This window comes from Nomascus leucogenys, chromosome 22a (assembly GCF_006542625.1).
Source record: "Nomascus leucogenys isolate Asia chromosome 22a, Asia_NLE_v1, whole genome shotgun sequence".
NCBI lineage: Eukaryota > Metazoa > Chordata > Mammalia > Primates > Hylobatidae > Nomascus > Nomascus leucogenys.
The window spans coordinates 2410555-2437683 of record NC_044402.1 but is presented as its reverse complement, the minus strand read 5'-3'; the positions used below and the strand labels follow the sequence as shown (position 1 = coordinate 2437683).

The following is a 27129-nucleotide window of genomic DNA, read 5'->3' as shown; positions in this document are numbered from 1 at the left end:
TTCACCGTGTTAGCCAGGATGGTCTCGATCTCCTGACCTCATGATCCGCCCGCCTCGGCCTCCCAAAGTGCTGGGATTACAGGCGTGAGCCACCACGCCCGGCCGGCTTTCATTCTTAATTAAGAGATGGGGTCTTGCTATGTTGTCCAGGCGGAACTCCAACTCCTGGCCTCAAGCAGTCCTCCCTCCTCAGCCTCCTCAGTGCTGAGCTTTGCGGGTTTATTGGCTTTAAATCCTAATCCCACTTTGACCTCACTGGCTGTGACCTCAGGCAAGTTATTTAACCTCTCTGAGTTTTAGTTTCCCCATCTGTAAAGTGTTCCCTCCCTCCTAGGATCCTGGGGAGAATTCAATGAGATGGCACAGCTGGGCATATACAGCATCAGCTCTTGTTAGGGGAGCCCCAGTACAAACTCTGCACAGGGAATCATCAGCTGAGGTAGGGGGGGTTGGTTCTGCTTGAGGACTCAGGCTGGGGACTGGGGAAGGCTCAGATGGAGCAGGTGGGCAGGGCTGAGGAGGCTGCCTGGAGGAAGGGGCACTGGAGGAGTTGACCAGCCAGTAATAGACAGAGAGGCAAGAGGGAAGTTGGAACCAAGGGAAACCACCACCGAGTCACCAAGTCCTACCTTAGGCCCTTATAGGCACCCGGCCTTGACTCCACACCACAGCTGAGAGGCTGGGGAAGAGACACCCAAGAGCAGTGGAAAGTCAGAATCCCCCAGGGGAGAAATTAGGGGGTGACTCAGGCGGGTGCATCAAGGGAGAGAAGCATCCACTGGAACACAGGTTGGGGAGCTGTGGATGGGGCTGGGTTGTTTCAACGTTGAGAGCAGAAGGCAGGGAGGCCATACGGCAGAAGTAGAGGCAGCTGGTGGCCAGCGTTGTGGCCCCACAGGGACAGGAGCCCACAGAGAGTGGGAGGCCATGGAAGGCCTCTCACTAGCTCACTCCTGGGGGCTCTCGGCCGCAGCTAGGTCAGGGACACAGAGGGGCTGAGGTTGGACCGCTAGGTTTCCATGATGGACCCCAAGAAGCCAATGCGACGGCCACAAACACCCTGGCCTGGCCTGGGTGAGAGGCGAGAGAGTTGAGTGCTCTACAGGCTGCCAGGGCTCCAGAGCGGAGCTCGCCCTGCAGGAGCCTGGCCACCTCATTTTACCAGGCTGGAGTGGCTGAGTGACTGGGGAGGGTGCTCTAGGGTCATTGCTAATTGGCTTGGGTTCGGGCGCAGGCTAAACCCTAGGCTGGGTAGGGGGGTCTCTGTTCCTCCCCAAGCTCTGGTCCTGAGAGCTAAGAGCTGGAGGAAGAAAATCCGTGTCCCCTGCCCCCGCTCCCCTGCACACACACTCCACAGAGGAGCCAGCTGGGAACAGTGTTGCTGAGACAGAACACCACTCCCGCTTCCCTTTTCTGCCCATCTTCCAGCAGCACCTCCTCCAGTCTCCTGCTCAGGCTCCTCACCAGACCCAAAAGTGGGCCCAGGTCATCCAGTTCTCATTATGCCTTGGTTCCCAGGAGGGGACACGGGACCCCCGCTCCCTCCTAGAAGCAGCTCTGCACTCAGGAGAACGTGCCCCCGTCGGGGAAGGCAGGGCCTGGGCGGAAGGCCACTTCTGCAGACTTTTCCAGGCCCCCATCTGCTGCACAGAGCTCTGGCTGACCCTAGCCCAAGCCTTTTAGAACCGCCTCTTGATCTGCGATTCCTTTTCTGGAATTCATCTTAGGGCCCAGTCAGGGGTGTTCCCTGAGCAGTCTGCAATAACAAAATGTCTATGGCAAAGTGTCCTCATAGAGGACTGGGCAGTGAGCCAAGGGCCGGCCCTCTGGTGAACCCCCAGGGGCTGTCAAAGGCGTCCGGGACAGCAGTGACAGCCAGGCCTTGGCTCCTGCCGCCCTTCAAATGTGCCTGGGTGCGACGGCAACCCGCGGCTGGCGGGGCGGGGGGACCTTTTGTTTGTTTGTTATTATTTGTAGAGATGGTGGGGTATCACTACGTTTCCTGGGCTGGTCTCGAACTCTTCAGCTCAGAAGAACTTCCCGCCTCGGCCTCCCAAAGCGCGGGATCACAGGCGAGAGCCACCGCGCCGGCCGGCCGCCATATGGATATTGTCCAGTCTTTCGATCTTCCAGCGACCAGCAAGTGTAAACAGAGCAGCTCACATGAGGGAAGAAGTCGCCCAGGAAACGTCCTCTGGGAGGGGCGGGAAGGGCAGCCTGGCGCTCCCAGGATCCCGTGCGCGGAGGGGGCGAGGCGGGGCTCGACGTCATCAGCGGGCGCGGAGCCGGAAGTGGTGTGGCCGCCGCCGCCGCGCGTCGCGGAGGCACGTGTGGAGCCCCGGCAGCGGGAGCGTCGCAGGTGAGACTCCGCGGGGCCCAGGGTGGCAGGGCGCGGGTGAGGGTGGCCCGGGCCGGGCACGGCGCGCAGGGCCTGTTCCTCCAGCCTCGCATGGGCGGCCCCCGCCGGCCCAGCCTGGCCCCTTGCTGCCTCTGCACCGGCTGGGCGGTGTTTGCGTGGACTGCCAGCTCCGCGTCCCCAGTCCCTTCCTGGGGAGCCCTACTCCTCTGTCATACCCTGCCACCCGCACACCCAGGGGAGCCCTTACTCCTCTGTCATACCCTTCCACCTAGCCCCCGTGGGGGAGACTGGGGCGGGGAATCAAGCCTGGCTTGGAGGTGACCTCATTGACCATTTGCTTCTCCCCCGCCGGTGGACACCTCGCAAAGGCGCTTCCTCATCTCACACCTGGGGAATGGGAGTCAAGCTCCTGGAGAAGGGTGATGGGAGGGTCGGGTCCTCACTACGGGAATCCGTGGGACCGACCTCCGCCATTGCCAAGCCTCAGTCTTTTCATCTCTGATTTAGGCTCATAGTCCCTGTCTCTTGTCCTAGACCAAGAAAGGTTTCAGAGGCCAGGCCAGAGTGCAGCGCTGTTGGGCTCCCTGTCAGGCAGTGGCAGAGGCTGAGCTAGCCACACCCCGCCCATGCCCACTGCTGGGATGTAGGCCTCGAAGCCTTCTACCTAGACCCCAGGCCCTCATCCTGCTCCTGACTTGCTCATGCCTACCCACACCCCTCCCCAGGTCCTTGGCCCTTGCCAGACGTTAGCACCATGAGCTTCGTGGCATACGAGGAGCTGATCAAGGAGGGTGACACGGCCATCCTGTCACTGGGCCACGGTGCAATGGTGGCAGTGCGTGTGCAGCGTGGGGCACAGACCCAGACCCGGCATGGTGTCCTGAGGCACTCAGTTGACCTTATCGGCCGCCCCTTCGGCTCCAAGGTGACGTGCGGCCGAGGTGGCTGGGTGTACGTGCTGCACCCCACGCCCGAGCTCTGGACGCTGAACTTGCCGCACCGCACACAGATCCTCTACTCCACAGACATCGCCCTCATCACCATGATGTTGGAGCTTCGGCCCGGCTCTGTGGTCTGTGAGTCTGGTGAGTTCCTCAGGCTGCCTCAGTTTAACTCAGAAATTGACACAAACGTGGAGGTCAGAGCCTCCAGCCTGCCCTTCCTACAGACAGATGTGGCTCCTCAAGTTTCTATTTTCGCATCTTTCCGGGATGCTGACAGCAGGGAGTGAAGGTGGAGGCAGGGATGCCCATTAGGAGGCTGGTGCTGTAACTGGAGTGAGAGGTGGTGGGAAATGGACCAGGGGGAGCTGGGGAGGATTGGTGCTCTAATGAGGGTCCTGCTTGCCTTGGTGGGGCGTGGCCAGTTTGATGCTTGGCGCTGTCCTAGGTGCTGACCGTCAACCTCTAGTCCTCTGTGCTGATGGTGAAGCAGAGAGAGTTGCCCCTTCTGGAAAGAGGCCAGGGCTACCCCGAGGAGCTCACTGTAGGTGGGGAGCCTTCCCCATCCTCATCCATGATCAGATCCTCACCTGCTACCAATGAATGTGAGCACCATTGTTGTTGAGTCCAGGGCCTGGGCTGTGGGAACCCCTGCACACATACAGGTGCTGGGGCCGCCCAGCGTGGCGATTGAAGCCAAGATTGGCCCCAGGCCCTGATGCATCTAGGTTGTTGGTGGCGTGTTCCTCATGGGCAGGAGAGCTAGGGTCCAGGTTCACGAAGAGTGCCTAGCACTGCCATGCGGGCTTTCTGAGGGCTGCGGGTCACCGTGTCCCTCCCTGGGGTGTCTGGGTGGGAGAGGTGGAGAGCAGGACTTAGCTAACCCCATCAGCTGCTGCTCCTGTGCATCCTGTGGCGGGTGCTGGCCTCTCCGCCCCTGCCCCACTCTCGTGAGAGAGCTCAATCAAGCAGCACGCTTCTCCTGGCCTCCTCAGATATGCCAGGTCCCCTCCTAGGAACCGTGAACAAGAGAGACCAGGTTCCTGCCCTCGAGGAGGGGGACACAGCCTGGGTGAGCATCTCAGTGCTGCTGGTTGCTGTGAAGCTTGTGAGACAGGGCTGCATGTCTGAGGGGGACCCAGAGTGGGGTCCCTCCAGCTAGGCCAGGCAGGGAAGACCTCTCTGAGGAGGGGACATTTGAGTTGAACATGACGAGGAGGGACCTACGAAGAGCCAAGGGACAGCTCTGCACCAAGGAGAAGCCGTGTTGAGGCCCTGCAGTTGGAGCATGCTGCCGAGTCAGGCTCAGCGGGGGAGGCAGAGGGGCTGGGAGTGAGGCTGGAGGGGAAGCGAGCTCCACCCCGGACGCCAACAAGTCTGACTTGCCTGTTAGTGGGAAGGGGGCATGGCCAGGCTCTGCAGAGGGGAGAGGCAGCAGGCTGGGGGCACCTAGGGGAGGGGCTGGACAGGTGGGGAGAGGGGCTGGCCCCTGAAAAGAATGTGGGAGGTGGCAGGACGTGGGATGGGATAGAGGGAGTGGAGGCACCTCCATGGTCTGGCCCAAGCACTTGCGATGCTCAGCGCTATTTGGGTTCGAGGGATGGGTGGCAAGTGTGCAGTGGCTGCTCTCGCAGGAGTCTCGAGTGGAGGGGCTGGGAATGGGAGTGGCATCAGGCAGATGGCCTCTGAAGCTGGAGCGGGAGGAGGGGTGTAAGCCTTGGCCCCTTCCATAGGACAGGAAGTCAAGCAGAGGGGCCGTCCTGAGGGAAGCTGGGGGCAGGTGCGCTGGGGAGGACTGGGGTGGTGTGGCTGGTGGCCAGGCCCTGCGTCCTGAGTCCAACCAGGCCAGGGCAGAGCCCCAGCCCCTGTGTGGTGGGGGCAGGTTTGGTCAGGCTTTGTGGGGGTGGGCTGTCTCAGGGGGACCAAGGAGCTTCTGGGGAGAGGTGGGCATGAGGACCGGCAGGGTGGAGGCAGGGTGGGCTGCTGCTGACGGGGATTGAGGAAGGGATTGGTCATGCATGGAAGGAGACAGGGCTGAGCGATGGGATGGCCTCCCTGTCCCCCCTTGCACAGATTTCCCCGGAGGCTCCAGGCAACTGGGCTGCTCTCATTGCCTATACCTGCGCTAGGCGGGATAGGGCAGGGTTGCCACTGGCCTCGCCTATGCCCACAACAGACAGCATGGCATACACAGCCTGTCAACCCCAGCTCACCCCTAGACAGGGTGCCCAACCCAGGGCTAGCCTGAGGCTTTAGGCAGCCAGGACCACGCAGCCCTGGCGTGACACCCACCTGTAGCCTGGGGTCCTCCCGAGCTCTGTGTGGGTCTCCAGGGTGAGGTGGGGGTTGTTTCCTGGGAGGCTGTGGGTCCCGAGCAGTCCCAACTGATGCCTTGCCCATCCCTTCTTGTCCTGCCAGGCACTGGCAGTGGCTCTGTGTCCCACGCCATCATCCGCACCATTGCACCCACGGGCCACCTGCACACGGTGGAGTTCCACCAGCAGCGGGCAGAGAAGGCCCGGGAGGAGTTCCAGGAGCACCGTGTGGGCCGCTGGGTGACTGTGCGCACCCAGGACGTGTGCCGCAGTGGCTTTGGCGTGAGCCACGTGGCCGACGCCGTCTTCCTGGACATCCCGTCACCCTGGGAGGCCGTGGGCCACGCCTGGGATGCCCTCAAGGTCGAAGGTGCATCAGGGGTTCTGGGAGAGTTACAGTCTGGGTGGGGGTGGGGCAAGGGTGCAGGACTGAGCTCCTGGGATCTCAGAGGGGTCCAGAGACCAAGCCACACCATGGCAGTGGCCAGGCCAGGGCCCCGTTTTGGCCTGAGGTGAGGAGTGGGTCTGGCTGGCCAGGGGAGGCAGAGCTGGGGAGGATGGGCCCTGGCTGGGCCCTGCTCCTGGTCTCTGGCCTGTCCCAACCCCCTGATGGAGGAAGGTGGCAGCGCCACCCAAGTCCAGGGCAGGCCCGGCCAGAGGGGTCTGGAATCCCGTCCCTGCTGTTTCCCAAAGTCTCTCCTCCCCCAAGCTCTGGAGCCCAGGGAGCTGGCCCCTTTTAGGGAAGATGCTGGGTGCGGAGGAGGGGCAGCCCTGGGGAAGGTCGGGCCTCAAGCCAGGGAGGTGGCTGGGAGGCCCAGGGTTTTTCCCTTTTCTGGAGAAGGAGCGGCTCAGGCAGCAGGGGCCCCCTTCCTTCTTCCCAGCTGAGAGTTGCATTGTGAGAAGGTGGAGGGTGGGGGTGCGGGGCGCCCCGCCCCACCTCAAAAATTAGCCGAGGCCTGGTGCGAACAGCAAGTCTGTGGCCGGGGGTCCCCTGCTAGCTCCAGCCCAACCCTGACTCCTGGGTCCTGGTCTCTGCTGAGGGGGGTAGCTATGGGGATCTCCACACCCTGCCTCCCTAGGCTCCCTGCTCTGGGGACACTTCTGGGCCTGGACCATAGTCCCAGGGAGGCTGAACCCAGCAGAGCCTCCCCTGAGGCCCCATGCTGCCTTTGTGACTCCTTCCTCCAGAGTGGCCCAGGGAACCCGCGCCTGCCTCTGGGACCTGTCCCTTTCCCTGCAAGCTCCCCCTTCTGGGTCCAAAGGCTCCTGGCTCATTCGTGGGCCCAGCATCTCTTGCTGGCCACGGGAGCCCGCTGGGGAGGGTGCGGCGTGCTCAGCCTCTGTGCCCTGTCTAGGCTGTTGTCACACAGAAGGTGCCTCCTGTAACCCCGAACCTCCCGGCGGCCCCGTGTTAGGGTACAGCTGACGGGACCAAGCCTCAGGGACGTTTGAGGACACTTGCCTGGGCCACATACCTCTACCCGGCCCTGGCTTCCCCAGGTCCTCCCTGCCAGGACAGGGACCAGGGCTGGGTTCTCATTCACTGCGGGCCAGGCTGAGTGAAGCCCGAGGCTGTGCTGGTGGGAGGCAGCAGGGAGGGGCTGTCATGCTCGGGCTCAGATTCGAGTAGGCGCCTCCTGTTCCCGGGAGCAGCGACAGCCTCTAATTTCCTGTGACAGCAGCGGCCCCCGCACCGCCCCGCGCTGCCATGCTGTCAGAGCTGCTTGGGCCCAGCGCTCCAGCAGCCCTGTGGAAGGCAGGAGAGCAGTGCCCGCTGTGGGCCGAGTGAGACGATGGCAGCGTGGACTTGACCCGGTGCCTGGCACTTGGGAGGGCCTGGCGTGGCTAAGCTGGGTGAGATGAACAGCGGCGCCAGGCCCCTTGGGCTGTCAGTTGAGGGCCAGTCCCCTCTGCCCTGCAGTCCCAGCTCTCTGGAGGACTTGCAGTCTGTGTTGGGGCCGTCTTAGGCTGGCCTCAGACCCTAAGGTGGGAGTCCAGGGATGCTAGGGCCAGACAGGCCAGGCTCTGCCACCCCTGCCCTCTGACCCCTGGGTCCTGTTTCCCACAGGCGGGCGCTTCTGCTCCTTCTCGCCGTGCATCGAGCAGGTGCAACGCACGTGCCAGGCGCTGGCAGCGCGCGGCTTCTCGGAGCTGAGCACCCTGGAGGTGCTGCCACAGGTCTACAACGTACGCACTGTCAGCCTGCCACTGCCTGACCTGGGCGCGGGTACAGATGGCCCTGCCGGCTCCGACACCAGCCCTTTCCGCAGTGGCACGCCCATGAAGGAGGCCGTGGGCCACACCGGCTACCTGACCTTTGCCACCAAGACCCCAGGCTAGGGGGCCGCCGCCCAGGGCACCAGGGAGCTGGGAGCACTGAAGGGCTGGGCAGGGAGGCCAGAGGCACCTTATATGGTCAGCGACGCCTGCCAGACACAGACGGTGGGGCGGGGCTTGGGGGCCTCCTGGGTGGCCAGAGTGGGACGGCAGGAAGGGCGGCTGTGATGGAGGAGCAGTGCTGGGGCTGGGCCTCAGCCATTCCTGTCCAGCCCTGCAGCGCATCCCAGCTGCTGTTTGTTGCCAATATGAAGTATCCACTGCCACAGGCTCCCCTGGGTGTTGAAGCCAAAGGGTACAGGTGGGGGAGTCTGACCCCCTCCCAGGTGGGCCTAAGCAGGAAGGGGGTGGAGGAGGGAGGGGGCATTGTCCCTGAGGCCACGCTGCATCTGACCCCTGGGCCCCCACGGCCCTGGCTGCCCCATGGGGCCTGAGACTATCTCGTGCTTCTCCAGTCCCCGGGCCGAGGCTCCAGCCTTGGCCAGAAGCTGGGGTGAGCTGACCCAGAATCCCTGCCCTGCTCTCCCCAGCGCTAGGAGACCAGGCCAGCCCAGGAACCAGGGAGGTGGCCCTGCCCTCTGGCCTCCAGGCTGATGTCACAGCACTGGGCTCAGCCCAGGCCTGCATGCATCCACTAATGTCCAAGAGGCGGGGCATCCCCCACCCAGCTAGAGCCCCTTGACAGGGGCTGCACTCGCTGAGGCCGGGCAGCGCTGCGGGGAGGAGCAGCAGAGTGGGTTGTCTGCCGCAGGTGACCAGGCAAGTGTGTCGGGGCTGGGGTGTGAATGCCAGCCTGTGAGTCCCGGAACTATGTGGGCACTCCTACCCCTCACAGAAGCCAAGGGCATGGAGGAGGTTCCCCCGTGGGGACAACGGTGTGGGGTGGAGGAGGTGCATCCAGGACACCTCCCAGGGACAGTGCCTGTGTGATCACCTCTTAAAGGCTAAGCTTAGGGGCATTTCCCAAAGCGGAGACAGAGGGTGGGACACCCAGGCCGGGGGCTCTCCTCGCCCGTCCTGGTGTGTGACAGCCTCAAGGAAGGACCAGCGCCTGTGTCAGCCGTGGGGCCCTTGGAGCTGCCGCTGGTGCCTAGGGGGCCTGGGTTTCTGCCCAGGCAGCCAGCAGCTGTTGGGAGCCTCCATTTCCCCTGTGCTGGGGGCCTTGAGTGCTGTGCTAGCAGGGGCCTGGCCCCAAGAGTGAGTGGTGAGCAATAAACGTGCCGTCCGCCTCTGTTCTGAGTGATCCCTAGCAGCCAAGGCCACCCCGGGCTGCTGTCTAGGCCAGCCCTGCCTGCGCTCTGCCCCGATCCCTGCTCCTCCCTGTCCTGGTTTGGCATGATGGGCGCTCCAGTCTCCAGGACAAAGGGGCGAATGTGTGGCCACCCCCATCTGGCTGCAGAAAAGGCCGCTCGTTCCTGGGGTTGGGGTGGTCCAGGAGTGCTGGGCCTTCTTCCACAGCCCTGGGCTGGAATTCAGTGTGGCTGCCTGGGTTACTTGCATGCGCCCCTGAAGGAAGGGTCCACCCCAGGCTGCCTGGTCCCTGCGAAGTGTCACACTGTGGGTCACCGGGGGCTGTGGCTAATGTGGTCCGGGAGGCCTGTGTCCCTGAGAGTTGCTCAGCCCTGCTCCGAGGGCTTGTCCTTCCAGGACCCAGCTTCCGTCCTAACCTTGTTCCTCACCTGGGGCACAGAGGAGGGGCCCTTGGTCAGGTTCAGCATGGAAGTGGGTGACCCTAATGCCAGGAGCTTTGGGGTCAGGCCGTGCCTGGGGTGTCATGAACTGGGTGACGCACACCCCTGAGATCTCAGTTCCCCCAAGCCTGCCCTGCCCCTCCTGGCCACAGCAAAGACCTGCATGGTGTCTGATGGGCGAACACCAGGAGGTGTTTCTTTGAGGCGCAGCTCCATGATTTATAGGACACATAGGCCTCAGGCACTGCAGGGTCCAGGTTGTGCCCATTTTCCAGCTGGGGCTGGTTGCCCAGGTGGTGGCCCTGGGTGAGTCACCAGGGTCCGCATATGGAGAGTGGGAGGTCCCAGCCCACCCTTAGTTGTCACATGGGACAGAGTCGCTGTCTCAATCCCCTCGGCCCTGCTGCTCTGCCCTGCACACAGGCCCCCGTGATGACCTTGAGCCTCCAGGCATCCACCCCTACCGTATAGCCCTCTAGACCCAGCTGGGCCTCACCCCACTCCCTCAGCTTGGATCCTCACCTGGCCTTGAGCCAGCATTAAACTCCTGTATGTCCTTCAAGACCCCTTCAAATGTCCTTTTCTCAGCATGCTTCCCCAGACCATCTAACGCCCAGGCGGTAGAGTCCTGCACACCATGGCCCGAAGGAGCCCCCATAGCAGAGGCGCAGAAGGCAAGCAGTGCCCCAGTTCTGTGATGGGGAGCCTGGCTTTCAGAGGCAGGGCTGGGCCCATGGCCATGAGTGAGCGATGAGCAGGCCCGGATAGTCAGCTCAAGTCAGCAGCACGGGCTCATCATGGGGCAAGGATTCACCGGAAACGCCCTGCCTGGCCCAGTGTGTACTCGCCTGGGGCCCTCAGATTTTCCCTGGAAATTCCTCCCCCCTTGCCCTGCTGTCCCGCACTGAGACAGTGGCACATGACTCCCGGCTGCCCAAGCCCTGGCCCTGACTCACCTGCTTGGAGGGTCCCAGTCCTGGGTACTGCCCTAGAGCCGGGATTAGAGTCCCCCTCCCTCAGGAAGCCCCGGGGTGTCAGCTGCTCCTGGGCCTCACTCTGCCCCACCTATGCCTGCCTCAGGGCCCAGCCCCTCACCCAAGAGCCCCAGAGGGCTGGGCCCAACCTGGGCTGCACGGGTGGGGACCAGGGCAGGGTTTCTGGGTGGGTAGAGGGCAGCAGGCCGCTGGGGGCACACCCTGTCTAGCAGAACGTGATGAGGCAGGGTTGCCCCTGAGGGCCCAAGAGGCCCTCACCCCCGCAGTCTAGGTCTGGGGCTGTTCCCCCCATGCCCCCCCCACCTCCATTGCAGCTTTGCTCTCTCCACCCACCACCTCTGGGCCAGAAGATGGAGGGTAGGTGGGCTGCCAGGGGACCCGAGTCCCCCAACAGTCCACTGCACAGGTAGGGAAACTGAGGCATATAGATGCAACTCCGGAATCCTGGCCATAAGTGGTTCCCCAGTGCATGACCCTAGAGGGCAGAGAGTTTTCAGGCAGAGTCCTGGAAGGTTCCTCAGAAGAGGAGACACCTGGGCAGGTGGACGTTGGAGAAGGGTGGGTGAGTCATGCAGGTGGGGTGGGTGGTGCCCCAGAAGCAGTGGATGGAGAGGCTGCACCTCCAGCCTCTGGGCTGGCAAGTGCCATTTCCAAAGCTGCTCTAAGCAGGGTGGGCACTGGACTCAGTGCCCCCACAGCCCCGGGGCTGTTGGGCTCGCACGCCAGCCTGGAGGGGCCTTGAGCGAGAGGGTCCCCAGAGAGGGTCCTGGCTCCTGATGCCCTCAGGAGGGAGTGAGCAACTGCCGGGCCCTGTGCCCTGTCCTCTCCAGCCACAGAGGGTGGGTGCTGTCACCAGCATGCGTGGGTTGAGTGCCTCCCACGTGCCAGCCCCTGCCCATTCAGGACGCCCAAGCCTGCCCTTCGGGGCTCCCAGGAGCCAGACCCAGATCTGGGCACACAGTGCAGAGTGAGCTGTGGCTGCGGGAGCGGCGGTGGCCTGGACCCTGTGTGGCAGGTCTGGGTTGGTGTGGAGTAGGGGAGTGGACAGGCCTTTCTGTCCCGGGAGCTCTGCGCACTGCCCACTCCTGGACACTGGAACTGAGCCTCGAGAGAAGTCGCTTCCTGAGGTGGCCAGTGGGTTGGCAGCAGACAGGCTGGGTGCTGGGTGTGTGGACCCCGGAGCCAGCAGGTTGGGCCCTGCCCCTGGTGGGTCATCAGTGAGCAAGGAGGGGCACAGTGGGGCCAGCCTGCTGCCCTGCCCCAGCAGTGGCCTTGCCAGCCCATGGGCCCTCCCCACGAGGAGCCTCTGTGCCCAGGGGAGCCTGCATGGCCCAGCCCAGCAGCCAGGACGAGGGCGTTTCAAAGTCAGGCCGCCTCCGAAGCAGTGGCGTTGGCGGGAGGGAATAACTCGCTCCCACCAGGCTGAGAATAGCTCAGAATTGGGTCACGCTCACCGAGATCTCCGGTCACAGCCTCCAGCCTTTGACAATAATCAGCTTTCTCCCCGACATCTGTCCCTTCAAAGAGGGGGCAGGCGGGTGCAGGCACTTCTAGAAGCAGCAAAGCAGAGGGGACGGGAGTGGGGAGGGGCGTCCATACCTCCTGGCCCCCCATGGCAGGCCCCCTCCCTCCCTCCCGCCCACCCCATGCTCCCTTCCGTGCCTCAGGTCCCACCAGCTTCCCTCGCAGGGCCAGGTAGGGGAGCAAAGCATGGCAGTGCCCCCTGACAGATGAGGACACCGGCTGGGGGCTGCGGAGAGGGTGGCGCTTGTGCCTGGCCCTCCAGTGCTCTGCCAGCCATGCCCCTCAGCTCCTGAGACTTAGGGGCCTGCATGCCACTGCCCCAAGCCGCCCTCCTCTCGCCCCTCTCGGTCTGTCCTGGGCTCTTCTAACATGGTTGAAGGGCATGGGTCAGAGCAGGCCATCCTGCCCCGCCAGGCTTTTGGGGGCTTGCTTCCCCCAGCCCAAGACTTCACCCCGTCTTGTTTCCTATCCATTTTTCCGTGTCGGGCCCTCCTCGTCCCAGAGCAGCCTTAAGAGGGCTGAGGTGGGTGGTGTCACAGGCCCTCAGAGCCTGCATCTGTGCTGTCACCTGCGTATGCTGCCACCAGGTGGGTGCTGAAGCCATCCTCGTAGCAGCATAGTAGGTGCTTCCTGCACAGAGAGATAGATGTGCCTACCACATGCCAGGCACGCTGATTTTCGTTCTTTAATCTTTTTTTTGGAGACGGAGTCTCGCTCTGTCGCCCAGGCTGAAGTGCAGTAGCACGATCTCGGCTCACTGTAAGCTCCGCCTCCCGGCTTCATGCCATTCTCCCGCCTCAGCCTCCCAAGTAGCTGGGACTACAGGCATCTGCCACCTTGCCCGGCTAATTTTTTTTTTTTTTTTTTGTATTTTTAGTAGAGACGGGGTTTCACCATGTTAGCCAGGATGGTCTTGATCTCCTGACCTCGAGATCCGTCCACCTCAGCCTCCCAAAGTGCTGGGATTACAGGTGTGAGCCACCGCGCCTGGCCGGTTCTTTAAAAACCCACAAAGCAGTTCTTCTCGTGTTCTAGGTGACACCATTGCTAAACTTTAGCCACAGGTATGTTCCTGAAGTGCCCGTGACACTAAGCATCTCAAGATGTGACCCCTGGACCGGCTGGTCAGCGCCATCCCCCCCGCCCCCGCCCCGCTGAGCTGGAACTCCAAGGCAGGGCCCAGGGGACCCCCTTTCCCCAAGCCTCCAGGTGGCTCTGGTACTCAAATTTGAGAATCACTGCTGGAAGACCCAGGAGTCTCGCAAACATTTCTTTTTATTTCTTAAACAACCGCCTTTATTAACTGAAGCGGCAGCTCTCTGGCAGCTTCCTGCAAGCGGCTGGTTGATCCTCTGAGGCTGCGCTGTCAGTTGCAGCTCAGTTTCACCCGGTTTGGCTGGACTGTCTGCTTCTGAGCCCCAGACCCTGTCGCTCCCTGCTGCTCCACTGCGAATGCCCTCGTGCTCCCAGAGAGAAACTGAGGCAGCAACAGCAGGTCACTGTGCGCAGACCCTGCTGGGCCCCAATTTGAATAAACCAAATAGGACAGTTGGGAAGTTTGAAGCTTGAGTGGCTGTTTTGTGAGTTTAAGGAGTGGCCACATTTGCGGGCATGCTGACAAAGTGCTGGGGAATGACAGGGTGGCTGAGATCCAACTCTGAATAACAGGGTTGGGGAGGAAGGGGAGTAGACCTCAAACCAGGCTGGCCACAGACTCCTGGGAGCTGCATACAGGATTCTTCACACGATTCTGTTGGTGCATTTCTTTGACAATTTCCCAAAGTTTTTATTTTTTAAAAAAGGAGACTGGGTGTGGTGGCTCATGCCTGAGGCCAAGATGGGAGGATCGCTTGAGCCCAGCCTGGGCAACACAAGGAAACCCTGTCTCTACAAATAATTAAAAAACAAAAAAAGAGATGCCCCAGGCCAGTGGCCGGCACTGGTAGCTGGCAGGACCCAGCCTGTCACCCAGGGTGCTGGTACGGCACACGCAGGCAGAATGCGGTCCGGGGCCTGGCCCCTGCCTGGAAGCCCTGGGCCTGCAGAGACACAGGCCCTGCGGAGGAATGCCGGACCAGCTGTGGGTGGGGGGCCGGCCATGGATGGGGTGGGGACAGTGGGGGCGACAGGCTTGTTGCTAAGCTACAGGCACAATAGACATTCCGGGTGCCAGGCAACAGGGAAGGAGACGCTTCTTGGCGGGGGAACCTGGAGGGTCCCAGGTCACACTTGTCCCTCAGCAATGTGGCGTGCACCCCCACCCTTAGGCCATTGAGGCTCACTGGCTGCCTGGCCCCTCAGGGTGAAGGGCAGCCACCCTCCTGGCGGGGCTTCAACACTCCCTGACGCCAGCCCCCACCCAGCTGGGGACCTGGTCGGAGGGTGCCCTCGATGGCTCCTGCAGCCCCGAGCCCTGGCCTGCTCACCTCCTCGTGGCCTCTGTCTCGGGGCGCCTGCACTCCCCGCCTCTGCTGCCTCTGACTGTGCCTGCCTGGCTGGTGCCCCCAGGTGCAGGCGGGCCCTCATGGGGTTCAGAACAGGGCTTGGAGTTCTGGTGGAGCCTCCATCCCCTGCCACCCCTCTCCTGGCCCCAGACTCAGTAGCTCCCAGCCCTGCCAGCCAGGCTCTGCCAGAGCCACACTGCAGAGCCCCTGGTGCCTATGGCTGTCCCTGTCCAGTGGCCTCTGGAGGGTGTGTGCCACTCCCTTCAGGCTCCACATCCCCCACTCCGTGGATGGCCTGCTAAGGAGCTCTGGGCACAGCTGGTGGCCAGGAGGAGGGAGGCTAGGAGGTCGCCATGCCTGGTGGCCTTCCCCACCTCATAGACAGTTCCTGAGCTTCTGGGCACAGCGGCCAGCCCGCGCCCTCCCCCAATGCACGCCCTCCGTCCCTTGGCCTCAGCCCCTGCCTCTTCCCCCAGCCCTGAGGGTAGAGGCCAGACCCCAGCTGCTGTCTCCAGTGGCACCCAGGGTCCTGGCTAAAGCACACATTCCGTGTGGGCCAAGAATGTACACAGTTCCTTTCTGTCCTGGGTGGGCCAGGCCCACAGTAGGCGCTCCGTGAACACACAGTGTAACCTGCCGGGCAGTGCCACCACCCTCCCATGGTCTCAGCCCCCGCTGCTCTGTTTGCATAGCTTTTGCCACTCTGGTCTCTGCCACCCGCTCCTCGCTGGCCTCACTGGGCCCTTTGCCCCACACCAGGAGGTGTCCAGTGCCCTCCATGGGGAGGGATGCCTCCTTTGTGCACTGCCTGGGGGAGGCAGGGAGGCCGGGGCAGGGGTGGGTCCTAGCCCTACCACCCTGGGCGGGGCTTTGGCCAAAGGCCTTGCCCTCTCTGAGCCTCAGTCCTCTGCCCGTCTCAGGGGTACCCTCAGGAGCTCCCAAACTGGGCTCGTGGGAGTCTCCTTGAGGCTGGCATTGGAAGTGCCCAAGAGTGCCCCAGGCCTGCCAGCTCCTCCACCGCGTGCACGCCAGGGAGGCATGGTTTTAGCGGCTGGTCCACACGTCTGGATGGTTACCCCCAGAGCCCCCCTCACCAGTGTCAGAGGCCCAGGCAGCTCCCAACACCTCAGGTTCCCCGCCCCTTCCTGCAGCTGCCGTCCCCACCCCCAGAAGCTCGCCTGCCTCTCCTGGGGACCCAGGCAGACAGCTGGACACAGCCCCTCCCCAGGGGAGGCCTCTGGAGGGGCTCCCCCTCAACAGGTGTTGCCACTTGATCAGGAGCAAAGTCAGGGTTGGGGTTGCTCCTGCCCCTCCCCCACTCTGTGCCCCCTCTGGGATGGAAGGCCAGGCTCCTCCAAGGCTGAGCTGGGGCCCCTCAGCGTCTCTCCTGGGGACAAAGAGGCAGCTGCCAGCAGGGCGGGGCGGGGAGGGCGGCCTTTGTGTGCGCTGGGCCCCTCCTGGTGACCTCACCACCGGCCGGAGAAGGGCCCTTTCTTCCCAAAGGCAGCCGTTGGGAATCCGCCTGGGGACAAAGCCGCTGCCAGGCAGGGGACCAGTGAGTGGCTGGCTCCCCTGGTAGCATAAATCAGGGGGGGCCGAGGTGGGGGAAGGGACGGCAACTACTCTGACCCTGGGAGACGGTCACTTGGTGCAAACAGACAACCAAGCCCCCAACTTACATGTGAGGTGCATGGGGCCGCCCCTTCAAGCTTCATTCATTCGTTCGGCCCATTCCTTCATTCTGCAGATGGCTGCTGGGCGCTGGCCCAGGCAGGCCGTGTGAAGGCCCTGGGGACACAGAGGGGATGCATCTGATGGATGAGGGAGCAGTGGGTGGGGGGTGGGGGGTGCCTAGTCTGGAGGGGGAACTAGGACAGACGAGTCAGAGCTGCCCAAAAGCCCCAGGGCCTGGGCTGGGGCAGGCGGGAAGATCCCTGCTGAGCACGGTCACCTAGCAGGTCACCCAGCAGGCCGCCCCAGGCCTCCAGGAGAGCTCAGGAAAATATTTGATTTTCAATGTGTGGTGTTGAGTGACACCCACCCCCCACATGTGGCCAAGGGCTTCCCGTCCCCAGGGTCCAGGTGACCCACAAAGTGTCCTCACAGCCTTGCTGGCCCTCGCCTGGCTTCCCAGCCCCCCGCAGGACACTGTCCCCCCCCACCACCTCCCTGTACCCCGTCTTGAGCACTGGGGCCTGGTGGCCCACGGTGGCCAATGCAGAGAGCAGTGTGGCCAGCACAGAGAGACAGGTGGCCTGAGAGTCCCACAGATGTCCACTGCTACTCAGGCACAGCTCCCAAGGCCTGTTCCTCTGCCTCCCAGGCACTGGGCACATGCTCCATCCCCAAGGCACTGAGCACATCAGGCCAGACCAGGTGGGCTTCCTGCAGGAGGAGGCAGCAGGCCCAGGTCAGGCTGGGTCTGGGAGGCAGGCACGGGGTGTGCTGGTCAGCAGGGCTCACTGCCAGGCCCAGGTGGTGTCCTGGCCATGCGGATGACAGAAGGCCAAGTGGGTAGGCCAGAGGGTGTGAAGGGCCTTGTCCTGTGAGTAGGGCATGCGAGCAGCTCCTGGCCTGACCTCTAGCCCCAACACCTGAGGCCTGAGCTTGCCTTGCAGTCATCAGCAGAGCCAAGACTCCCAGATTTCTGGGGCTGGGAAACCTTCAAAGCCTTACAGAGCCACTAGGTCCACAGCTGCCCAGGGCTGGGGGCGCCTGCCGGGTGCTGGACCTCCCTGCACCTCGTCTTCACCCCGTGTGTGGATGGGCAGGAGTGTCTGCAGGCCTGGCCCAGGCCAGGAGGAGGCCTGAGGCTTCCGGGGCACCGAGCGACCACAGGCTGGGGTGTGTGGCTCCCCCAGGAGCCCCAGAGGCCCTATGCCCCCTCCCCGGCAGCGAAGCGAGATGGGCGGGGGCGGGTATAAGTAGGACAGCGCTTTGTGCAGCGTTGCTATGGCGCCGCCGCCGCCTGGGCAGGCTTCCTCTGGGCATGTTCCCAGGACGCAGAGCCTGCCAGTTGGCCCTCCCAGCCCCTGGCCGGGCCCCATCCCAGTCGGGGGACCTCAGAGCCTTCACCCACAGGCTGCTGGGGGGCAGACTAATTGTTCCACTTCGTTACACCCTCAAACCCACAGCGCACACATGCTCACAGCCACACAGCACACACACACGCACAGGAATGTGCACGTGCTCACACATACGTGTACACGTGCCACACACATGCATACACCCCATAGCCACAGGCAGGCGCTCAGTCCTTAGTGTGCCCTGGGGCTGCAGCCTTCAGGTTCACACCCAGGCCCCAGGGGCCCCAGGCCAGTGCGGGCCTCCGAGCAGAGCACACGTGGTGGGGGCATGAACGTGCAAGGCCAGGGGCTACCCCATCTCAGCCACCTGCTGAGACTGAGAGGTCATTGCTGACCTTGGGGAGGAGGCTGGGGGCCTAGAATTCAGGGGGCAAGCTAACCTGAACCCTACTCCCCACTGCTGGGCCTGTGGGACAGACTCAAGGCCCTGTGCTGGGAGGACTGGGACTTCTGATGCCGGTGAGCTGAGGCTGGGCCCTTCCTGTTGGGCCAGCGCCTCGCCGGCCACTGGACACCAAGCGCCCCATTGGGTGCTCACAGCCCCACAGTGGGGTGGGCACCACCAGCCCTACACGCAGGACAAAGCGGCCTAGAGATGGCATGGAGGGGGCCGGGCGGCGACGCTTTGCCGGGGTGCGGCAGGAGGGTGTCGGTCTCTTGAGGCACGAGAGGCCTTGGGTGGCCCAGCCTGGCTCCTGTTGTCAGCTGACGTCACAGGGTGGAGAACCTGGGTGTCTGGGGAGACAGATGGCCCCGAGGTCCCTGGCTGCCCTGAAACCTGCTGATGACAACCCCACCAAGGGGCAGGACGGCTTCCTTGCAGTTGGCGTCCTGGAGAGGGGACGGGCTATAGGCTGCAGGGTGGGAACGCTGGGAACACCCAGCCCTCTCTGAAGACCACGGCTGGGCCCTCTGACCCGTGCCTCAGCCTCCAGCCCAACAGTACAGAGCTGGCCGAGGTCCTTGCCCCACGCGTGCCGCCGCCGGCTCCTGAGGGGCCGGTGAGGACCCGGCGGTCCCTTTACCAGCAGGAGGCCCACAGCTCTTGGCACTGCCACGGAGGCTGCGGCTTCCCCAGGAGCGCGTCTGTCCTTTGGGGTAAATGCTGCTGCCTGTTAGAATCTGAGGCCTCTGGGACAGGCTGGAGCTGAGGCTGACAGGCGGGGCCCTCGTCACAAAGCCGCTGAGTCCCCCCGCAGCCCTCCTAAGCGCGGTGCTGTGTGAGATGTGCCCAGAGGTGCTCTCAGAAGGCAGGGCTGGGCTTAGGGCAGGGCAGGAGTGGGTACCGAGAGGCCCCAAACAGCTTCCTGAGAGAGAGGGGGGCTTCACAGAGGCAGCTGCCTTGGTGACTCTGTGGCAGGTGTGTCTGCTGGCACCGAGGTCTTTTAGGGCAATGAGGGAGAAAGGGCAAGGCAGGGAGAACTCGGGGGCGTAGAGGCCAGGGTGCGAGGGCCTGGCTTGTTCCTGCAGCTGCAGCGACAGGCGCTGAGTCTCGCTTTGGGCAGAGGCCTCCGTCACCAAGAAGCCAGGCTGGAGGGCAGGCGCTGATTCTCCATTACCACACCCAGAGCCCCCACTGCGCCCAGGGAGGCACAAGGCAGCCAGTGCCACGGCCCCACACCCTGCCCACCGGCTGCCCTGTGCGGCGTGGAGGCGGCTCCGGGGCGGCTGTTCACAGCAGTGACCCCTGCCTGCTGCACGGCTGCCTGAGCTGTCCTGGCTGCTGCCAACACCACTGTGCAGTATGGTGACCCCATCGGCCAGGGATGGGGTCAGCACCCAGGGACGTGGTCGGGGAGGTCACCAAAGGCTTCTTGCCGGAAGTGGCATTTGGCTTGGGGTGTGGAAGAGGAGCACAAATTACCCAGGAGGGCCAGGCCAGGGTCCAAGGAAGGGGCCACCTGTGCAGAGACGCAGGGCTGATGGCACAGGCCTTGCCCACAGGCCCTGCCATGGGGAAGGACAAGCCGCTGCCAGCTGGCTGTGAGCCACCACCATCCTGATGACAGAACCACACCGGCAGGCAAGGCAGGCTGCCTGTGGCAGAGTTAGGGGGGTTGGGGGGCAGGTTAGAGACTGCCAGATCTGCGGGGGCTCCGTACCAACCCATGATGGTAGCAGGTGGTCACTGGATGCCCCGCGCAAGTGCCATCCACCCCCAGAACAGAAGCGCAGCTCAGGCGATGCCATGGCCACCTGTCCACCATTGGCCAGGGCAGGTGCAGCCGGCGTGGCCCAGGCAGGACAGCTGCGCCGGCCGGCTGGCCCCAGACCACTTCTGGTGTTCTGGGCTCGGCAAAACCTGGCCTTGGGCGCCGCCTGGTGACCAGACATGGGAGAACCAAGCAGGCCAGTGGGGTCCTGGGGGGTCAGGCGCATGGCATTCGGGGGACCTCCAAGGTCAGGGAGCCACGTGCCGTGCAGGTGAGCCACCCTGCAGGCCAGGGACTGTGCGGAGGGCAGCAGGTAGCAGGGTCTGTCTGGGGTCCTCCCTCCACCCAGCCTGGCCAGTGCTGATGCTGAGCTGTGCGGGGGGCCCATGTGCACTGGGACTGGACGAGGGAACGGGCCAGAACAGCCCAGGCCCAGCAGGGACAGGCCTTGCACATTCAGCTAGAGGCACCCCCTGAGGCGGGCTATCGTGTCTGCCCTGGCACAGACCTGCTGCTGGTGTGGGGTCCATGGCAGTCACTGGGCCAGGCTTGGTGGGCTGCTGTGGCCCAGGCCTGGGGGGCTTCAAGAGAACCCAGCCCAGGGGCAGCCTGGGACTGGTGCTGTGCTCTCAGGGATGCAGTCCTGCCCCGGTAGGGGCCCGCTACCCTAAGGCTCTGGGGGATCTGGCCCTGCAGACTCTCCCCTGCCTGCCCGGCTCCAACCTGGGGGTCCTTGCTCCAGCCGTCCAGCCTGCACACTCTTCCCCAGGACCACCTGCATAGCCACGTTGGTGCTGGGATGCCTGCTTTTCCTTTCAGGGGCTGCTGTAGCCATCTGCGGGCAGTGCCCAGACCAGACCACAGCTCAAGAAGGCAGCTGGGCGCCTCACTGCCCCACGCCTGCACTTTGACATCCCCAGCACATTTTTTAGGTTTTTTTTTCCATTTTTTATTTTTTATTTTTTGTGTGTGATAGTCTTGCTCTGTCGCCTGGGCTGGAGTGCAATGGCGCGATCTCGGCTCACTGCAACCTCTGCCTCCTAAGTTCAAGCGATTCTCGTGCTTCAGCCTCCCGAGTAGCTGGGACTACAGGCGCCCGGTGCCTTTAATAAGCAGCTATCAGCGAGGCCCAGTGGGTTCTGCTGCCCATGCTTCTGTGACCCCGACCCCATGGCTAACCCCTCCTCCTGCTAGCCAGGCCAGAACCCTGGGTGCCCCCATCCCCTGGTGCCGTCCTCACTGCCCCCAAATCCTTTCCCTGACCCCCTCCCCCAACCCCACTGCTGCCCCCAGGGGCACTCAGCAAAGCCTCCAAACCTCCCTTGGCTCGTGGGGCCTAGAGAGACCTGGCAGTCCTGGCGCTGTCCCCTACCCGCTGCCTGAAGTTCTTCCAGGGCCTCCAGTGTGCCTGGCCCTGGCTCTGGGCTCTGCTTTTGAAAAGTCTTCATTTTCCTTTACATCCCCACGTGCAGAGAAATGCCAGCTGTGCTGGAGGAGCGGAGTTGGAGGAGCCCCCAGGAGAATCTGAGCACCCCAGTTTCCTGATCTCTTTCTGGGTCTCACTTTCATCTCTGGCCATCAGCAAGGGCGTGCCCCTCCACCCGAAGGCCCTGCCTCTGGGCCAGGCTCCATGTAAAGGGTGTACCCAGCGGGGCCCTGACTCCCCCATCACAGGTGATCCTGGTGGCACATGCACAGGGCTCATGCACACCCAGCCACACCTGAGGGCGCTGGTTCCTGCTGACCCCCCATGCCCCACAAGACAGGTGCCCACGGAGCTTTGCAGCATGTTCCCTGACTCAGGAGGCAAAACCATCCCCCTCGACTCTGCTCCTGCTGCCCCCGGGGTCCACGCCACATGCAGAGTGCACCCACAGGTGTCAGCGTGTTGAGCCAGGTGCTGCTCTAGGTACTAGGGATACAAGCAGGAACAAGTTTTATGTCTTCAGGGTCTCAGGTGGCGGGGCCCCTGGCATTGTGCTAAGTCCTCTGAGGACGATGAGGCAGGGTGGGGCAGAGCGCAGGCAGTGTGGTTGGAGACTGACTGCAGCTGACATCTGGTGCCTGCTGGGGTCCATGTGGCCCATTGGGCTCTTCTTTGAAGCCAGGTGTGGCTGCTGGTGGTCAGAGGATGGCTTGGTCATGCCAGAGCTGGGACACAGCACAGAAGCCAGTCCTTCCTGTGGGAATGGCCATCAGGTGGCCTGGCCATGAGGCTGTTTCTGCCCGTGACCCAGCACCAGACAGCAGCCGTTCCACTGTCACCCTCTCTGGGTGACTGGTACACCCAGAGACAGCAGAGGGGAGGGGGACCTCGAGGAGCCCAGCTGGCCCTCTGCCTCCATTTCTGTCCCTGTGAGCACGGCCCTGGTGCCTCTCTAGGCCCAGCCTGCCCAACCTGGGAAGGGCTGGCCTGCGACCCAGGGGTGGGAAGATGGCTCTGTCCTGGCTCCCAGCCACACTGAGCCTCGGGCACCATGCCCTTCTGTCAGCCCGCAGATGCTTGCTGGGCACCCTCCCTGCCCCAGGCCTGGCAGGAAAATGAGGTGACAGAGGCGGCCCTGGGGAGCTCCTTCTGCTTCTCACCTGGCCACCCCTCACCTAGGCCAGAGCCAGATCCCGGCCCTGCCCGACCTTGCCCTGCAGTGGCCTCTGCAGGCGCAGGGCCTCCGAGCTGCCAGGACAGGGCTTGTCTTCTTCCTCCCTCCTGGTCCATGCAGCAGTCCTGGGTGCCCCACCCCACACGGCTGTGGTCCTCTGTGGGTCTGCCCTTCCCAGCCCTTGCCAGTCTGTGAAAGCGCTGGGGATGCGGCGAGTTCACGTGCCTGTGGGGAAGGGGCCAGCAAAGACACCAAAGTGGCAAACAGCAGGAACGTGAAGCTGTGAGGGCTGGTGATGCTGGGCAGGAAGCCAGGTGCGGAGGCAGGATGGTGCGTGGACTGACCCCACCTCGCAGCCGGGAAACTGAGGCACACAGAGATGCCTTGCACATGTCAGGGCCCCAGGTAGGTGGTGGCAGGAGTCTGGGACCTCGGATGGGCCTCACCAGTCACACAGCCTTGGCTGACCCGTCTGTCCTCCCGTCCAGCCAGAGGGACACAAAGACCTCTTTGTCTCTCCACCCTTCCGCCCAGAGCCTCCCCAGCCAGTGCAGCTCTGAGCATGTCCCCGAGGGAGGGAGACAGCCCCCGGTGGGGCCTGGCAGCCCTGGCAGCTGCCCTGAGGCACAGGCCCTGGGGGACTCGGTGCTTTGAGGGCAGGGGCAGGTGATGGAGGTCGGCTGGGGAAAGGGAGGCCGAGAAGGCAGCAGTGTGGAGCGTGTGAATTTGTTCATGAACTTAGCTACAAAAATGTGTCTTCCATGGCCGGGCGCGGTGGCTCAAGCTTGTAATCCCAGCACTTTGGGAGGCCGAGGCGGGCGGATCACAAGGTCAGAAGATCGAGACCATCCTGGCTAACATGGTGAAACCCCGTCTCTACTAAAAATACAAAAAAAAAAAAAAATTAGCCGGGCGTGGTGGCGGACGCCTGTAGTCCCAGCTACTCGGGAGGCTGAGGCAGGAGAATGGCGTGAACCCGGGAGGCGGAGCTTGCAGTGAGCCGAGATTGCGCCACTGCACTCCAGCCTGGGGACCAGAGCAAGACTCTGTCTCAAAAAAAAAAAAAAAAAAAAAAAAAAAATGTCTCTTCCAGTGTTACAGCTCTTCTAGAATTTGACTAGCAGGTTTTCCGGTCTTTGCTGGAAAGCCCTTTAAATAAATAAAAGAAAAAGAAAAAAAAAGTCTTCCTCAATCAAATCCGAGGTGGTTCCTTCCCCCACCAGACTGGCTGGGTGGGGAGGGAGGGCTGGAAGCCCAGGCTCCTAGGGAAAGGCTCTGCTCCCCACCCCAGGGCTGGGACACCGGCTCTTCCTGGCAGGGGTGTCCTACCCCACAGAGGAGCCTTGGGAGGTGGCCACCGCTGGGCCACTGCCCCTCACCAGGCCCAGAGGCCCAGTTCTCAGCCTGAAAAGAAAACCTGCCCTGGGCCGCTTATGACCAGGGTGAGGCTTGGTGGGCACAGAGGGCCTGGCGGGAGCACTGGAACCCAGCGGCCTGGGAGGGGCCCAGGTCTGACGCCTCATCCTGCACCAGGCTCGCTGCAGGCCTTCAGCTCCAGAACTGTGTCCTCAAAATCCTGTTGATGCTGCCACAAGTGGGCTCTCTCCTTCCCCATTCTGGGAAGGTTCTGGGTGAGTGGCTAGCCATCCCTCCCACTGGGAGCTCCAGTATCTGAACTGCCAGCCACCTGCAGCCCCCCACGTCACCTCAGGCAGTGCTGCACCCTGGGCTGGCGGGACCAGCCTGGAGGGCCCTCCTGGGGCTCTGGGGCTCATGGACAGCCTCCCACAGAGCGTCTCTGCTGGTCTCATTTCTGTCTTGGAGGGAGCTGGGTGAGCACCAGGGAGAGGCTGAGTGGATGCCCGCCCACCTGGAACAGTGCTAGGTGGGGATGGGGGGGCACCACGGGGCACACACAAGCTGTCGGAAGGGCCGATGTTCACTGGGGACCAGAGTCGGGCGCGACTGTGGGGGTGGAGGTGGCCTGGAAGAGCAGGCATGGCACAGCGGCCGCTGGCTCATGTGGACTGGCGGGGCGCTGTCCTGCTGGGGCCATCCCAAAGGGAAGCATGGCCCGTCACTCCCCAGGCTAAAAACCATCCACGGCTGCCCCTCCTCATGGCTGAAGCGCAGCTCTTAGGCCCCACCCCGACTCTCTCAGGTCCCCTTCTCTCCCTCACCCTGTGGAGAGCAGACCTGCCTCCTGTCCCTTGGAGGACTCTCAGGCCCCAACCCTGCCCCAGCAGCTCGTGGTCCAGCTTGGCTGGCCCTGCCTGGCCCTCCAGGCCCCAGCAGCGGTGGCGGCTGCCAGCACTCTCACTCTGATGAAGCTCCCAGCCTGCCGACTGGAACAGTGTGTTCACAACTACAGTCTTGCCTGGGAAGGAGACGAACTCCTGCACTTCCTGTCACGTTCCACTTCTTGTCCGTGACCAGCTAACCTCACACCTCCGCCAGGAAGCCTCCCTGGGCTTCTCAACCACCCCATCACATCCGGCCAATGCTCCTTGCGATGGATCTCTCAGAAAGCCACGTAGCCTCTGCACGGATCCTTGCCCCGGGTCCATGCCTTTGTCCCCAGCACCTCATAGGCACTCGGCAGATGCTAGTTAAATGGAGAGTCCACCCCAAGGCTCAGCTGCACTCCCTCAGTCCTCCTCACCCCCACGGCTTAGTGGGTTTCCTTCAAGTACCTCACCCAGCAACCAGGAAGATTCCTCGTCATCTCAAATCGGTCGGAAGGGCACACTAGGCACGCACTGGCCCTGACACTGCCCCTCCCTGGTCCTTTCCAACAGCACTGCGGACATGCCCAGGCTCAGGAATCAAAGAGCTAACTGCTCATTTCAGCATCACAAGCATGAGCAGATGAATTTCAGAGACAGAAGCCAACATCGCCACCCCTCATCTTCAGAGGCTCCAGCCAGCCTGGCCTCCGTGGCTGGGTGGTCAGCCAAGGGCTCTGGAATTGGAGAGGCCTTGCTTCTCTGCGGCAGGGTGTGACCTGCTCTGGCCTGCTGGCCCTCCTGCCCCAGGGACCGAGTGGGAGGCACTTCTGATTCCACCCGGGCTGTCAGGGGGATGAGGTGGCCTCAGGTGAGAGATATTGATTGGCCATCCCAGCCCCAGTGGAAGGTGCAGCAGAGAGAAGGTCCTTTGGATCCGATAAGCAGAAGGACTTTAAATACCCTCTGAAGCTATCTGAAGATTTGAGATTTTTCCACTCATTTATTCAGCAAGTATTCACTGAATGCCTATTACGTGCCAGGAGCTAAGGACACTATTTCCAAAGAACAGCTCATCCAAAAGGCATGTGAGTGCCCATTACTGCCAGGACCTGAGGCTGCATGGATGAAGAGACAGATCTTGCCTTGAAAGGCACTGTGGCCTGGCATGGGAGAGACAGGTGAGCCACTGTGTTAATAGGGTACAGGAACAGAAGATACGCTCCACGGCCCAAGGGATGGGCAGGGAGGGCTTCGGCTGAGAGCACCAGAACCCAGGGCCATGAACAGCAAAGTCATCTGATGACCTTGCTCTCCGCTCGGCACTCAGAACCACCCAGCTCCGTGTCCCAGCACCCACAGAGGACTGAGGTGGGGCAGACACCAGTGTGAGAGGGAGACAGAAGGTGGGGAACTGGCAACATTCTTCTGAAAACGTGGCCACAGGGAAACGGCTTGAGAACTGAAAGGGTTCTAACACACACTGAAAACCTACCATTTGCTGTAACCGCAGCGGGGACCAGAGATGGAGAGGCAGCGTGCGGCACCGAGTCCTTACCAAGTGGGGTCAGAGACCCCTGGCAGCTCCGGAAAGACCAAAGAATCCTAAGGGGGGAAACAGCTTCACTTCACTTCAACCTTACTGTAGAAAGATACATTTTTGCAGTTGTAATTCACAAGTGGAAGACATGTGGACAGAATAAAGCACTCGTTTAAGACAGTCTGTCCAGGATGAGGGATGCCGGTTCACTGACACAGTGACTTTGAGACAATACTGGATCTGAATGTTTCACATTAACCAGCTGAATCCTTTAAACCTAAGTGCTAAGTACTGCCCACCTTTCAGAAGAAACTGAAGCTCAGGGGCTCAGCTTTGAAAGTGGCACAGCTCACCGGACATGGTGGCTCACACCTGTAATCCTGGCACTTTGGGAGGCTGAGGCGGGCGGATCACAAGGTCAAGAGATGGAGACCATCCTGGCCAACATGGTGAAACCCCGTCTCTACTAAAAATACAAAAATCAGCTGGGCATGGTGGCGCATGCCTATAGTCCCAGCTACTTGGGAGGCTGAGGCAGGAGAATCGCTTGAACCCAAGAGGCAGAGGTTGCAGTGAGCCAAGATTGTGCCACTGCACTCCAGCTTGGGCGACAGAAAAAAAAAAAAAGAAAGTGGCACAGCTGAGATGTGAACCTGGCAGTCTGGGCCCCAGCCTGCTTTTAGCTACTTGGTCAGCATTCCCTGAGGTGGGAGCTTTCAGAAATCCTGATGTCCAGACTGTACCCCATCCTGATGAAACTAGAATCCCTGGGGTGCCCCAGGCACCGGCCATTTCTTCAACTCTCAGGTAAGTCCATGACTTGTGAACTGTAACCAAATTGTCCTTCCCTCCTTTGCCAAGTGACTCTGGGCAGTTCCCTGGGCAAGGGACCACCTGAATCTCAGAATCACCTATGAAA

General features: G+C 62.5%; 1 protein-coding gene and 1 non-coding gene across 2 annotated transcripts; both read left to right on the top strand.

Annotated features, from left to right (window-relative positions):
* The first annotated feature begins 2275 nt into the window (after window positions 1-2275).
* TRMT61A (tRNA methyltransferase 61A) lies at window positions 2276-10205 on the top strand. Its single transcript, XM_030803779.1, has 4 exons — window positions 2276-2359; window positions 3085-3444; window positions 5719-5985; window positions 7684-10205. The coding sequence occupies exons 2-4, from the start codon at window positions 3114-3116 to the stop codon at window positions 7953-7955; spliced, it is 870 nt and encodes a 289-aa protein (XP_030659639.1). The 5' UTR covers window positions 2276-2359; window positions 3085-3113; the 3' UTR covers window positions 7956-10205.
* A 13330-nt stretch (window positions 10206-23535) lies between these two features.
* On the top strand, window positions 23536-23597 carry LOC115832588. The gene has a single exon (XR_004028114.1). It is a non-coding gene; the product is annotated as a U7 small nuclear RNA (small nuclear RNA).
* Window positions 23598-27129: the final 3532 nt, after the last annotated feature.